The sequence below is a fragment of the Anolis sagrei genome, chromosome 4 (genome assembly GCF_037176765.1).
Source record: "Anolis sagrei isolate rAnoSag1 chromosome 4, rAnoSag1.mat, whole genome shotgun sequence".
Taxonomy (NCBI): Eukaryota; Metazoa; Chordata; class Lepidosauria; order Squamata; family Dactyloidae; genus Anolis; species Anolis sagrei.
In genome coordinates this window covers 64,355,258-64,370,009 of record NC_090024.1, presented here as the reverse complement: position 1 = coordinate 64,370,009, position 14,752 = coordinate 64,355,258, and the positions used below count along the sequence as shown (strand labels likewise).

General features: G+C 39.2%; 1 protein-coding gene across 14 annotated transcripts in view; it reads right to left on the bottom strand.

Annotated features, from left to right (window-relative positions):
• The window catches only part of PTPRM (protein tyrosine phosphatase receptor type M), a 529,398-nt gene that overhangs the window by 16,844 nt on the left and 497,802 nt on the right, over nt 1–14,752 (bottom strand). For 7 of the 14 annotated variants that reach the window (XM_060775055.2, XM_060775056.2, XM_060775060.2 and 4 more), the window contains 6 exons: nt 10,873–10,989; nt 10,060–10,214; nt 8,847–8,982; nt 7,363–7,512; nt 5,842–6,033; nt 3,478–3,609 (listed from right to left, as the gene is read on the bottom strand). In XM_060775055.2, coding sequence (XP_060631038.2) covers nt 3,478–3,609; nt 5,842–6,033; nt 7,363–7,512; nt 8,847–8,982; nt 10,060–10,214; nt 10,873–10,989 — 882 coding nt within the window. The remainder of the gene's footprint in view (nt 1–3,477; nt 3,610–5,841; nt 6,034–7,362; nt 7,513–8,846; nt 8,983–10,059; nt 10,215–10,872; nt 10,990–14,752) is intronic. The other 7 variants (XM_060775057.2, XM_060775061.2, XM_060775062.2 and 4 more) reach the window with 1 other exon arrangement.

Below are 14,752 nucleotides of genomic sequence, written 5' to 3'. Positions count from 1 at the left end.
GTTTCAGAAATTGATCTGAAAAGCCAAGTGGTGGCTCTCAAATTTTCATGATGATTTCAAAATACATCCAACCTCAATCCTAATTAGAGCAGATTCACTGAAGTGAATGGGACCTGATAGTCATACATTACTGTAGTCATTTTCAGCAATTTCAGTGGATCTAATCTAGGGAGAAAGGGCCTCCTGGTGGTGCAGTGGGTTAAACCGCTGAGCTGGTGAACTTGCTGACTGAAAGGTTGGTGGTTCAAATCCAAGGAGTGGGTGAGCTCCCGCTGTTAAAAATATAAATGAAAGATTTTCATTAAATATCATAAAAGTTTTGAGTGTTGAACTAGGAATCTGAGAGATCATTGTTCGAAATTCACTGGGCGACCCTGGCCAACTCAGTCTCTCTCTCAGGGTGCATCTACATTGTAGAATTAATGCAATTTGATATCACTTTAACTGCCATGGTTCAATGCTGTAGAATCACGGATGTCTTAGTTTGGTGAGGCATCACCAATCTTTGGCAGAGAAAGCTACAGACCTTGTGGTGGAAAATCTCCCCTGAGTAAATATTGCAAAGTAAACCTTAGAATAGAGTTGACTCATGACACATAACAACAGCAATTCCTAATTTAACATCTTGTAATGGATGTTATTGGCAAACGTATCAAAACAGATGTATTACCTGAGAGAGAGCATGGCCCATTAGTTTTTAAAAGGATCTAGAACCACCGATGGAAGGCTGAAAAAGCTTGTGCATTCAAGCATGGCTAAGAAATTCAAATGTGCATTGTAGTGGCAGCTAAAAGTCTTGCCTCCCCTGAGGCTTTCCTCTTCCACTCTGAAAGTAACCCACCAGCACGCAAACAAGGATTTTGCCTTTCATGTGTTTCCCTGGGGACAGAGGAGTGTGGCTGGTATACAAAAAAACCCGCAATAACATTTGCAATTTGTACTTACTGACTTGCAGAAGGAATATTAGTTATGAATTTTAAAGCAAGAATAGCAAAAGATTTCTATTGCTAATAAAAAGTTTTCCTTTTGTTATTTTATTGTATTAAAATGATAATTTATGAGATCCCCTCACAAATAAAATAGACCAGACAGCAGATTGATCCACTAGTGCCCAGTCACTTAGCAAAGGAATGCAATTAAAAAAATATGTATGTTTCTAGTGGGAGCATTTACTTTCAGAGGGGTTTGCCATTGCCTTCCTCTGGGGCTGAGAAGGAATTTGAACCTGTAACTCCAGAGTCATAGGCTGAAACCACTACACCATGCTGATTCTCCAAACATGACTGAACACCTAGAAATCAATTCCCTAAAAGTGATTTTTTTGTTTGTTTGATCGATGAGCTTAATGGTCTATTGACAATTATTACATGTGAAAAAACGTTTGTTTCCAGATGGATAGCTACTAGCATTACAGTTCAAAAGGCTTATGACTCTGCTCTTACGGCCTTAATGGATTGAAAAAAGTAGTAGTGGGAATGCAATGGAAGAATTACAAATGGAACATCTTGTCTAGGATCTCCTGTAAAATTCCATGAAAACAGCAGGGTTTCGGCATGATAAAAGCACTCCAAGGCTTCTCATTGTTTTCTGAGAAGGAACTGATTATCAGCAATTGTCTAAACTACGTATTCAACAATGATTTTCTATGGCATAACAAACTTGTAACATTATGAAATTATGAAGAAGGGGAGCTGGGCTGGAGCTGAACATCAACTATTCCATAGTGAGGCTTTTTACACATTATAGAATACAGTGTTATGATTTTTTTCATAATACTTATGGCAGCATTTAAATTTGTTTATTAGTTTAGTCACTACTGACTCTTTGTGACCTCAAAAAGCAGCCCACACCAGAGCTCCCTGTCAGCCATTGCCACCACCAGCTCCTTCAAGGTCAAGCCAGTCACTTCAAGGAAACTATCCATCCATCTTGCCCTTGGTCTGCTCCTCTTCCTTTTGACTTCCATTTTCCCCATTATCATTATCTTCTCCAAGCTTTCCTGTTTTCTCATTATGTGGCCAAATCTTTGCCTCTAATATCGTTCCCTCCAGAGGATGAGAGACAGGGCCTTCTCAGTGGTGGGCCCTTGGCTGTGGAACTCCCTCTCTATTAGATCAGCCCCCTCCCTCCTGACTTTCCAAAAAAAGTAAAAACCTTTTGGAAATGCAGCGTAACAGATAAATATGGAACTATGAAAGAAGGAAACATGGAATGGCTTAGATCAGGGGTCCTCAAACTAAGGCCTGGGGGCCAGATACGGCCCTCCAAGGTCATTTACCCGGCCCTTGCTCAGGCTCAACCTAAGTCTGAAACAACTTGAAAGCACACAACAACAATACTATCTCATCAGCCAAAAGCAGGCCCACACTTTCCACTCAAATACTAATAAGTTTATATTTGTTAAAATTGTTCTTCATTTAATTATTCTATTGGTTTAAAGTGTTTTTTGTACTACAAATAAGATGTGTGCAGTGTGCATAAGAATTCATTCATGTTTTGTTTTGTTTTCAAATTATAATCTGGCCCTCCAACAGTTTGAGGGGCTGTGACCTGGCCCTCGGTTTAAAAAGTTTGTGGACCCCTAGCTTAGATGATGCTACTGGAAAATGAGATTAACAGGAAGACATTGGCAATGATGTTTTTTTTTTTGGTATGGATTTTTATAATGATTTTCTAAATGTTTTAATTGTATCTATGACTGTTGTGGCATCAAATTGCTGCCAATTTGGAAGCCTCCTTGAGTCGCCTTCGGGCTGAGAAAGGCGATAGAAATACCGTAAAAAAAAAATTCATTTATTTATTTAGACCATTTATACCCCGTCCTTCTCAACCTCCGAAGAGTGACTCAGGGTGGCTTCCAAACAGGCAACAATTCAATGCCAAACATAATATAAAATGTAGTAAAATACAATCATATACATTAAAATAGTTATAAAATATACATTAAAACAGTTTCCCAGGTTATAAATAAATAAATAAATTTTCCTCCAACACCACCGTTCAGTAGTGCCTATCTTCCTTCACTCAGCCTTCCTTATGGTCTAGCTCTCACATCCATAGGTTACTACAGGGAATACCATTGCTTTAACTATGCAGACCTTCATTGACAGTGTGATGTCTCTACTCTTCACTATTTTATCATTTAAATACATTGAAATATTGGGCAAACTTGAAATTGTTCAATTTTAAAACATTTTTTCTGTGTTTATAGCTAAAATTATCTGTTTCTTTTCCAAAAGAGGCAAATTCCTAATGTATTGCAATGGTTACTCCTGCAAGTACATCTAAATTATGGTTAAATTTGATACCTTTTCAGCTTAGGTCATAATTCCTTTTTCCCACTTCTAAATTATGTATCAATCTTAGAACGTTTCAATATGCAACACATATTATTTAATGAAAAAACAGAAATATGCCTGTCCATTAGTGTTTCATCATCGAACTAAAAAAGTACAGTTTTAAGTCTGTGCGACTTACTTGTGCTGGATCCACATCATTCAGCATAACGATTGATGTGCAGTGATAGTCTAGAACCAGTCTCCAGAAATCTTTGACAGTATTTGGTAAAGGATGCTGTGTAACTATAAAAGCTGAAGGCTGTTTATAACTCTGTAAAACAAGGGGAAGAATAATTCAGTTATTGTAGAAGCAATATCAGGATTATAGCTATTCTAAGAAAACGCCTACAGCAGTAATGGCACCTAAACCTTAGGAGACACTCATAAATGGTGGGGTGCTGAATGACTCCAGAACTACATGTAAGGCAGACATCATGCAAGGAATCTGCAGAATTTACTAGGATGTACTCTGGAATGTTTGTATAGGGTGACTAACAACGCAAATCAAAATCAAATAAATAAATACCAAATGTTTTCTGGAAGGGAGAGCTCCATGTTGCTGTTGGAGAACTTTCCCACATGTCCAAAAAAACATTTCCAAAGCCAGACAAGATCTTTTGACAAGTGAAGCAAAATTTGTCACAAATTTGCTTCTCTCCGCAATAATAAAGTTAGATTTTTATTATACTATAATAAAATAGATTTTAGTACTAATGATTTATCAAATTTTTATGACATCCAAATTCTACTGTCTAAGGAAATAGTCATACTGTGCCTAATGTTAGTAGTAGTTACGATTCCTAGACTCCAGGAAAACACCAGTAGCAGTTGCTCAACCAACACTCGAGTATCTATGGGAGCAGTTCTATTTTTATTAGGCAGGGGCAGGACTATTTGGAAGTTCTCCCTAAAGCACCAGATCATGAAAATACTTCTGACGCAGGGTAGGAATAGGTAGCTGTCATACTGGCCTTCCCCCTCATCAGGCGTGCCCTTGTTCTGCCCCGCAACACACATTTTAAAAAAAAACTTTTAAAACCTTCCTAAATCCCTAAGGTCTATGTGAGGCATTTTTGCTATTTTAGAGCCTCCCTGGCCTTTTTAGGCCCATTAGCAGATCTTTTCCAACAGGAACTAATTTGAAAGGTAACATCTGATTTATTTCATGATTGAAAAAAGAACATTTACTACAGAGTTTCTCAACCTGGGGGTTGGAGCCCCGGGGGGGGGGTCACGAGGGGGTTTCAGGGGGTCGCCAAAGATATTTACATTATGACTCATAACGGTAGTAAAATGACAGTTATGAAGTAGCAACGAAAATAATTTTATGGTTGGGGGTCACCACTACAAGAGGAACTGTATTAAGGGGTCACGGCATTAGGAAGGCTGAGAGCCACTGATCTACTGGGTTTAAGGCATCCCAGGGTCCTGCCAAAATTGCCCTACCACTCAATAGGTTACATGGAGTACATTTCTAATCATTCCTCATACTTTTTAAAACAATTCCCAAGAGCGATGCTGGGGTATTGATAGGTGATAATGTCCCTAATTTGCCAACCAAAGTGTGGCATCAAAGTAACTCCTCCCTGTCCAAAGAGAAGTTTCCTACAACTCTTTATTACTATTTGGATAATGCTTAGAGAAAAGGACTGTTTTTATGGAAGACTGTTTAAAATGTCTTCATTCTTTTTCTGAAGTCTGCTTTCCTGGCATATGTGTATATATGTGTGACAGCTTTAATTACTATTGCTCTAAAATGTCAGAGATACTCTACAATCTCTACAGAGTGTAAAACATGTTTAAGTATCCATCTAGCGAAACCCTATTAGTGCTATTAAAACTTCCATAGCTGCATTTAATGGGTGTGTGTGTGTGTCTGCGTATGAAGAGGGAGAAGAATCCTTTAGGAAATGTTCCTTCCCTCAGAAATGAAGGGAGTGACTGTGGTAATGGCTGTACTATCTATGCCAACAGGCAAGTGTTTCCCTCCCTTTTAATTGCTATAAAAATTAGAAGGAAAAGAAACTAAAATATGGCTGTAAAGCTTATTATGCTGATTAGCTGCCTTAGTGCTATAATGGGCAACTCCTGTTCTATTTAGGCATTAGTACTCAAGCTTTAGATAAGAGATGTGCTGGCAGTTTTCATTTGTTAAAATGCCTTTACCACCGACTAGCCCTCTCAATAAAGCTTTTGGGCCTTAACAGTTATATATGTCAGATCTTAATGTGTTTTGAGAGTTTAAAGATTTGGGACTAAATCCAATTGTGAGCCTGAACCGCAGCAGACCCATTAAATCAATGGGACTTATGTAAGTGTTGACTTCACAGGTCTTATTCATTTCGTGGTTCTGCGGATAACAATTAAATTTGGCTCACAAGGGATTTTTTGGGGTGTATGGGGAGGCTTTGGACATTTTTCAAACATAAATGTGAAAGATTTGATCTCCTTTGTGTTGAGTCTGCAGCTTGTGGTACAAGAACATTCCTCCGTAACTATTAACCTCAGGAGAAGAGCTTACATCCATCAGTGCGGCATTGATATAGTTACTGCTCTCCCCATCTATTGTGATGAGGAAAGGCAGGCATCTGTCTGGCGGAAGGACATCCATGCAGCGGTTCTTCTCATGATTCCGAGGTAAAAGTGCTATGCTGCAGTCCTCCACACGTAATGTGGGAGTCACCATATTCAGGGTCTAGAAGATTAGAATAAAATCAAAGTTAAAATGATGGAGGAGAGAGAACTGCAGTTAGGAAGGTAGCTGCGATCAATACATTTCTGACAAGCCAGATACTTTGTACTCTAGAGAGAGACAGGAAGGAGGGAAAGAGATAATATGGAGAGCAATGGTTGTGGTGTGTCGTGAGAAAGATTTCTTAGGACACTCTATAGTCTATCAATGGGCATTTTGCTTTGGCTGCATCTAGCCACTGTGTGACCAAAATAGTCACTTGCATAAGGCATTATAAGATAACTCCCTATGCAACCTTGGAAAAAAGAGGAATAGTATTCTATTGGCATTTTGATTATTACCTTCAACACAGGTCTTCAAGCAGAGTCTTGAAGACGTGTATTGAAGATAATAGGGGCAGAGCACACAATGCCCCTATTAAAGCAGCTCTACTGGCTGCCGGTTATTACCCATAAAGCTCTATTTATATACTTCGGGTCCAACCTACCTTCAAGACCGCATCTCTTTCTATGAACCAGTGTGGGTGCTTAGATCTACCAGAGAGGCCCTCCTCTCAGTCCCACCTCTGTCCTAGTGTGGTTGGTGGGGACAAAAGAAGAGGGCCTTCTTGGTGGTGGCCCCCCATCTTTGGAATGCCCTCCCAAGGGAGATCAGGCTGGCTCCACTCTGCAAGCTTTCTGCACACAACTGAAGACATGGTTGTTTCAACAGGCCTTCAACCACAGTTAGATTTCTTTAATAAATATGTGAAGACCCACAGATTTCACCAAGCACTTTTCATGACTAAGATAGACTATTGTTGCTTTATATTGGCAGCTATTGCTGCGTTTTATTAATTTTAACCAAGGAGTTTTATGAACTGAGATATTTATGCTGGCTGTTACTGTTGCTGCATTTTTTTTTTGTATTTTATGTGTTGCACCTTTGAGTGCCTTGTAAGCTGCCCCGAGTCCCTCTGGGAGATGATGGCGGGGTATAAATAAAGTTGTTGCTGTTATTATTTTTAGAGTCTGGACAATTACTTTTTCAAAAGGAATTCATGATATAATCCACTATAAAAGCCTTAAAAAGCAACTTGTTAACATATACTTGTGCACACACACACACACACAATACCAAAAAAAATCAACACACTACCATTTATATGAAAAATAGCATTACTCTTAAAAGGAATGTTGTTATGTTGTTATGTGTTTCTTATCCCCAAAGCATTGCAGGCCATTTTTTTTTTAAAAAAACATCACCGGCTTCAGAGAATAATAGAAAGATTCAGATTGCTTATTAGAGAGCCATTTTGCCTGTTTAAAAACATGTTTTCCATCCATCACTTACTCTAAATTCTTCTTTGATTTGGCTTGAATTGGTCTGAGGATCCAGTTTATTCATTTCATAATATACAGACCTAACTTGAGAAGCTGGAACAGAGGTATCTCCGCACAGACAGGCTTCAAGTATTGCGTCATGTATGAATACATACTGTTCCTGAAGAAGCAAAGAAATACTAGCTCAACAGGAGTGTGTTAATAGCATTGGGAAAAATGACAGCCCTTAAGTGAAGTATCCTATGATTTTGTTTAAGAGTTCTAAATGCTACCTTCACCATTTTGCATGCCCTTGGAAACCTATTCATTATCACGGCACTGTACTTCAGTATAGTGCTGCTTTTGTAATCAGACAATGTGGTTGCTATAACCTTAGTATTTTTTCCTTGTATTTTGCTATGCACTGTCATTGTTACATAAATCATACCCAGTTCTATTTTTTTTCTTTATCTCATCCACATTCAATTTCTGCACATCCAATTAGAGCAGCTGCACCAAGTGTTAAGTTCTTTTGATTTCAATGGATCTCCACTATATGGGCCAATATTGGATATTGCTTTTTATTGCCTGGTTTTGTGTTTAAGAGGTACAGCTATGCTTTCAGCATGCACGTTGGGGCTAAAACATTTAGAAATGCAGGTGGGGGCTTAAGTGACTGAATACCTCTCTCTACAGAAATACTCCCACACACAGAAATCTGGTGTATCAAGGAGGAGATGTGCCCAGAAAACTTTCTGATAATGTCATATTTTCCATGTGGGAGAAAAGGTTCTGCACATCTGCATTTGCAATAAAAAGTAGCAGCGAGACAGCCTCACAACCCATCAGATCCAGGTTCATGCCAGGCTGGTAGAACAAAATAAATTTAAGCAGAACCCAGAAAGGTGTAAATTATTGCTCTATGCGGTAGCCAGAGAAGCGACTGTTCCAGAAGTAAGCACACTCTCCTTGAGTGTGTTTCCAGTCCCAGTTTTCACCTTGTCAATCCAAGTTACCCCCAGGAGATATAAATGTTGTTTTTGTTGTTTTTATTGTTATTTCTCCTTAGTAGTCTCTATGCCCATCCAACTCCATACCTTTTGTCATGTTGCTATCTATGTCTGGAACATCTGCCTTCTACTGAGTAAACTGTTCTCATCTCCATTTTGAAATCTCTACTTTCAAATGTGCTGCAAAACTCTTATCAATCCAGCCACACTTTAACTGCTTCTCCTACAGCCATCTCTTAATTCCCTTGCTTCATACTTCCTACCCGTTTGTCAGTCTTTGATCTATCTCGTCTTCTTATCTATCAATCTAATTAATTAATTAATTAATTAATTAATGACATTTATGTCCTATCTCTTTTTCGTTGAACCTCTAGACTCTGCACTTCCCTATAGGGACAAAGCTCATACAACCGAAAATAATTTAAATTCTGCCCTGTGGTAGCATAAGCATACATTTTATTACGCATAATATGAAACCTTGAACACGAGGAGAAGATTGGAATACCTCAGTTTGCACCATGTTAACTCTTCGAGAACGAAGCTCTCTGACACAGTTGTATATATCTACAACACCTTCTCTTTCTGCCATGTCTAGCATAATGTCAATGACAATGAAGCATCCTGTTCGGCCAGCCCCAGCACTGTTAAAAAACAAATTTGGAAGCATATTTGCAGTTGAATCTTAAAACATATTAGGAGCCCATGCTATGACTGCCCACACTAAACATCACGGTGTAGATCACAGCTTCTTAAACTGAGTGTCAACCCCAAATGAAGTCCCCTATGCTCAACATTGAGGTCATGAAAAAACTGGTAATAGTAAAGATTTCTGAAAGCTGCTTAGAGATTTACACAAATCTGTTAGCACCAAGATGCAATGTTTACAATTGACTCTGTAGGCAATGCTTCAGCTGTAGTCCACAAAAAGGACTTGCAAATGCTGATTTATTTTCAGTAAAGGTTGGATTTTTTACCTATTTTATATACCTATATATCTGGGGTCACAAGAAAAATGTCTCGGGTGGAAAGGGGTCACAAGTGGAAAAGGTTTAAGAAGCCCTGGTATAGATTCCCATCATGTAAAAATATTTTATACACTACTCGTAAAGTACAACTCATAATTTCATGTTACAGATTACTGTAAACCAGTGGCCCTCAAACGTTTTAAGGAGGGGGCCAGTTCACGGACACTCAGGGAGTTGGGGAACGGACGGACTATAGTTTGAAAAAACACGAACAAATTCATATGCACACTGAACATATCTTATTTGTAAAACAAAAAACCATGAAAGAACAATACAATATTTAAAAGGAAGAACAATTTTAACCAACATAAACATACCAGTATTTTAACGGGAAGCGTGAGCCTGCTTTTGGCTGAAGAGATAGTTAAGTTATTTAGGTTCGTTGTTATTGTTTCCCTTCAAGTTGTTTCAGACTTAGGGCGACCCTAAGTCTGATGTTTAGAGTGGGGGGACGTGTAAATAACCTTAAAGGGCCACATCCGGCCCACGGGCCTTAGTTTGAGGACCCCTGCTGTAAGCAGTAGTGATGTAAAATATGTGGTTCTTCATCAGACCTATATTGCTCAGCAAATAATTACAGATTATGGGGTCTACAGTTTAACATCTAAGGTGCTAGATTTAGAGTGATCAAGAAAATAACATATCATGTAATGTTACTCATCTAGCTCAGCAGCCCTTTCCCATTCCACTCACCTGCAGTGTACAACCAATGGACCAGCATTTGGTGGACTTTTGGATTTGACTTGGCGAACAAATCCTAAAAGTCCTGTTGCATGGTAAGGCACACCATGATCCGGCCACCCTGTGAAGTGGAACTGTCTGATTTCTCGGATTTCGTGGGCACCTCTCTGTATTTGTTGAATAAAAAGCAAGAGGAAAGTAACAGTAACTATTTTAAAACAAAAATGAAGCAGATTTGAATCAACACTGTCCTCTCCAAATAAATAAATAAATAACTTTATTTATATTCCACCCTATCTCCATGAGGGGACTCAGGGCGGATTCCAGCAACAGAAGGCAAATATTCAGTGCCTATCCAGTAAAAACTACAAGTACAAATACATTGACAGACCACCGAAAACTCAAAATAAACAACATATGCCACTTTAAACTCACTTAAGTCAAAATTAAATGTATTTATTTATTTTATTTAGAACATTTATACCCCTTCCTTCTCAACTTCCGAGGAGGGACTCAGGACGATTTCCAATAGGCAACAATTCGATGCCGACACAATATAAAACACCAATAAAATACAACAAATACATAAAAATGGTTAGAAATATACCTGCAGGTCAAAACAAATTAAACAACCAACTTAAAATTGACTTGAAGTTGCCCCCTTTGTCTTCTGTTTCTTTAACTAGGAAAAGTGTCCTTACCATTAGGGGGCAGTGGAATACTACCCACAAAGATGTTTAAGAAATGGGTTGATTTAAAGATGTGGCAACTGTAAGAATGACATAACTAGAACTGTTCTGAGAAACTATGTCTTTAAACACTCACCTTTTCTACTGCAAATGTTCGGATCACATATTCTGCCAGGAGCTCAGTTTCTATTAGGGTAACTTTAATGTCTTTATATATCTCTGTGTCATCTGGCCAGTATTTACAGCACTTGACCTTTTAGAAATTAAAAAAGGCACATATCTTTCAATTTGAAACATTCCTGAAAACTTCTGCAGCAATGCATGATATACAACCTAACTGCACATGAAATAGTCATGCTGCCCACGCAAGGAAATGGGCCATTCATTTTAAAGAACATGAACCATTTTCAAATCGAGTTCCTGAGAGTTGAAGGTGTTTTTTTAATTCAGTACAATATGAAAGAAATAAGTGGATGAATCACATTATGTCATTCATTGCTGAGTTAAAATAACCATTCATTTCCTGACTACTCCCCGCCTCAACTTTATAGAGTATCCAGAGGGAAAAAAGAAAACATCCTCCAACAGTTGAGAATTTTTACTTCACACTTTCCAGAAAAAAGCACACTAAAATAGGTTCCTTCTCATGGAAGGCAGAAAACAATGTTTCTGAGATAAAATGTTTAGAAACTCTAGTAAAAAAGGAGGGGGCACATATTTGAATAAAACATAGAGAAAGTATAAAATTCAGCAAATGCTATTGTGAGATTTAAATGACAAAATTCTGTTTCTGGGCCTAAAACAGTTACCCAGGGAGACGAGATAATAGCCACGGACAATCCATGGTTCTAAATGGTTCTAAAGTACTTACAAAACTAGAGGATGCTGGTGCTTTACTTCTAAAGTGTTGCAAAAGTTCTGGTGGTGAAAATTTCCAAACTCTAACAAAACTTTGAAAACTTCATAAATGGCAGTTCCTAATTGGTTCTGTCATAAAAATCGCCAATAACAAAATAGTAATTACATTTTGCAAGTTTTGTTACAGTCCTGAACTTTAGTTACACTTTAGAATCAAAGCACCAGTTTTAGCAACACTTTAGAAACAAAGCAGTAGCACCCTCTAGTTTTGTACTTTAGAACCATTTATAACCACGGATTGCCCATGCCTACTAGATAACCCATTAGTCCCCTACTGGGAAACTGGGTAGGCTGATTTAAGAAGCCCATCTTACATTCATACAAAAAATAGCTGAAGAAAACTTAGTCCTTCCCTTTTAAACCTAAAATAATTTAATCCCTTCTCAATTCTTGTTTTTTCTCTCACTACCTCCACCTCCACTGTTATGGGTTTACAAACGCACATTTTCCCAAAACTTGATGATATGATTTCAACATGAAAACTCTACACAGATTTTAATTCAAATGTGTTTTGCAAAACTAGTGCTCCATCATGTAGGAATTCAACAGGTCATTCTCTTTCTACTCCCACTGCCAATGGATAAACATGAAACGGCCCTGCAAGAAACAAAACTGTCCAATATTCCAGTTCAGCCCTCCTTTCACATTCAGTGCAAGTGCTTTATGGTCGAGAGACAAAAAGCTGAATGTAATATGCAAGTTATTTGTTTATATATACACCCACAACTGACTTTTCACTTTTCAACTCCTCCCATATTAGTGGTAATGATGGAAAGGTGATTCAATTGAGTTTAATGAAATTCCATGCAAAATGTCTGTAACTGGAATAGTTACTTTTTTTTGGATATGAATGGCTGAAAGCGTCCTGTATAATGTGGCGTGTGTGTGTGTGTGTGTGTGTGTAAAAAAAACCCAGCCAAATCTCAGTTCAAAGCCACCTTGGGTGAACTGCAATGCCATCTGCATATTTACTGCATCCTGTTCACTATCACCTTCATATGGCCAAATTTATCTGAAAACCAGACTCAAGGCTTTGGAAACATTAATAAGCACCATGACAACTTCATTTTCCCCCTCCTTTCTGTCTGGCATTTCATTGCCAATCCCTGAAACTCCCTCCAGAAGAATGTCAAATAACTCTGCAGTGGGGGAAATAAAAACCAGAAGAAACACATTTGGAAGCTCATTGTTTATCAGTCTGTCTGTTCTGCTTGATAATCCAGACCAACGTCATTGTTCAGATTTCCGACTCAAAGCTTTGCAGAGCTTTGTCTCCATTGCTGAGCTCTTATTTGCAACAGCAATTTCTCCCCAGCAGAGAATATCTTTTCCTGTGCATTGTTCAGGAGAAACAGAACTTCCCATTATTCCCCAATGGGGAGAAATCACCAAAGCCGGGTTTGTGACCCCCCATTTCCCTTTGCTTGTTGTTTCGTTTCTCCTGTAGGTAGCGTCGGGTGCGTGCCAGGTCCAAGGCACATACGAAAAAGGAAACAGCTGCAGCACGAGGCCTCAATCAAGTTTCTAACTTTAGCACAATTCCTTTCGAGATGGGCACTTGCCATGTTCCACAGTGCTCAGTTTAGCTGGCTAAACAATTTAACTCAATTGCTTGTCTCAAAAAAGAAACGTACAACAGTGCAGTCTAGACACTCTGGCTTACTAATATGTTCCTTTTTAAAAAAGACATTTCTCTACCCCCTCTGCAGACTTTGGGGGTGCACAGGCACAAGGCTTTTATAGCTTCATGCTGTGGGATTTGTCAATTCACATCACTAGAATCTCCAACATCTGCCTTGCAGAAGATAAGTAAGAGAAAAGCTAGTGGTTAACAATAACCCCTTCTTTCTACATGGGGATGTCAGCTTGTTTACAGAAGTAAGAACAGTTCTTTCCCTCTATTCCGTTTTGGTCAGACTACACCTGGAATACTGTGTCCAGTTCTGGGCACCCCAATTGAAGGGAGATGTTGACAAGCTGGAATGTGTCCAGAGGAGGGCGACTAAAATGATAAAGAGTCTGGAAAACAAGCCCTGTGAGGAGCGGCTTAAAGAGCTGGGCATGTTTAGCCTGCAGAAGAGAAGGCTGAGAGGAGACATGATGAGGATCATGTATAAATATGTGAGGGGAAGTCACCGGGAGGAGGGAGCAAGCTTGTTTTCTGCTGCCCTGGAGACTAGGACCTCATCACACTAGAGAAAAACTCCACTTAAAATCCGGTTTCTGCCACCTGAAGAATTCTGGGGTTTGTAGCTCAGGAAGGAGCCTTTAAAGGCCTCACTAAACTACAAACCCCAGAATTCTGCAGGTGGCAGAAACCGGATTTTAAGTGGATTTTTTTCTCTAGTGTGATGAAGTGATAGGACGCGGAACAATGGCTTCAATCTACAGGAAAGGAGATTCCACCTGAACATTAAGAAGAACTTCCTAACTGTGAGAGCTTTTCAGCAGCTTTTCAATAGGAGCATAGTGTCTAGATCTAAGGAAGTAATGCTACCCCTCTATTCTGCTTTGGTTAGACCACATCTGGAATATTGTGTCCAATTCTGGGCACCACAATTCAAGAGAGATATTGACAAGCTGGAATGTGTCCAGAGGAGGGCAACTAAAATGATCAAGGGTCTGGAGAACAAGCCCTATGAGGAGCGGCTTAGGAAACTGGGCATGTTTAGCCTGAAGAAGAGAAGGCTGAGAGGAGATATGATAGCCATGTATAAATATGTGAGAGGAAGCCACAGGGAGGAGGGAGCAAGCTTGTTTTCTGCTTTCTTGGAGACTAGGACGCGGAACAATGGCTTCAAACTACAAGAGAGGAGATTCCATCTGAACATTAGGAAGAACTTCCTGACTGTGAGAGCCGTTCAGCAGTGGAACTCTCTGCCCCGGAGTGTGGTGGAGGCTCCTTCTTTGGAAGCTTTTAAGCAGAGGCTGGATGGCCATTTGTCAGGGGTGATTTGAATGCAATATTCCTGCTTCTTGGCAGGGGGTTGGACTGGATGGCCCTTGAGGTCTCTTCCAACTCTTTGATTCTATGATTCTATGATTCTAGTGGAACTCTCTGCTCCAGAGTGTGAGAGGCTCCTTCTTTGGAGGCTTTT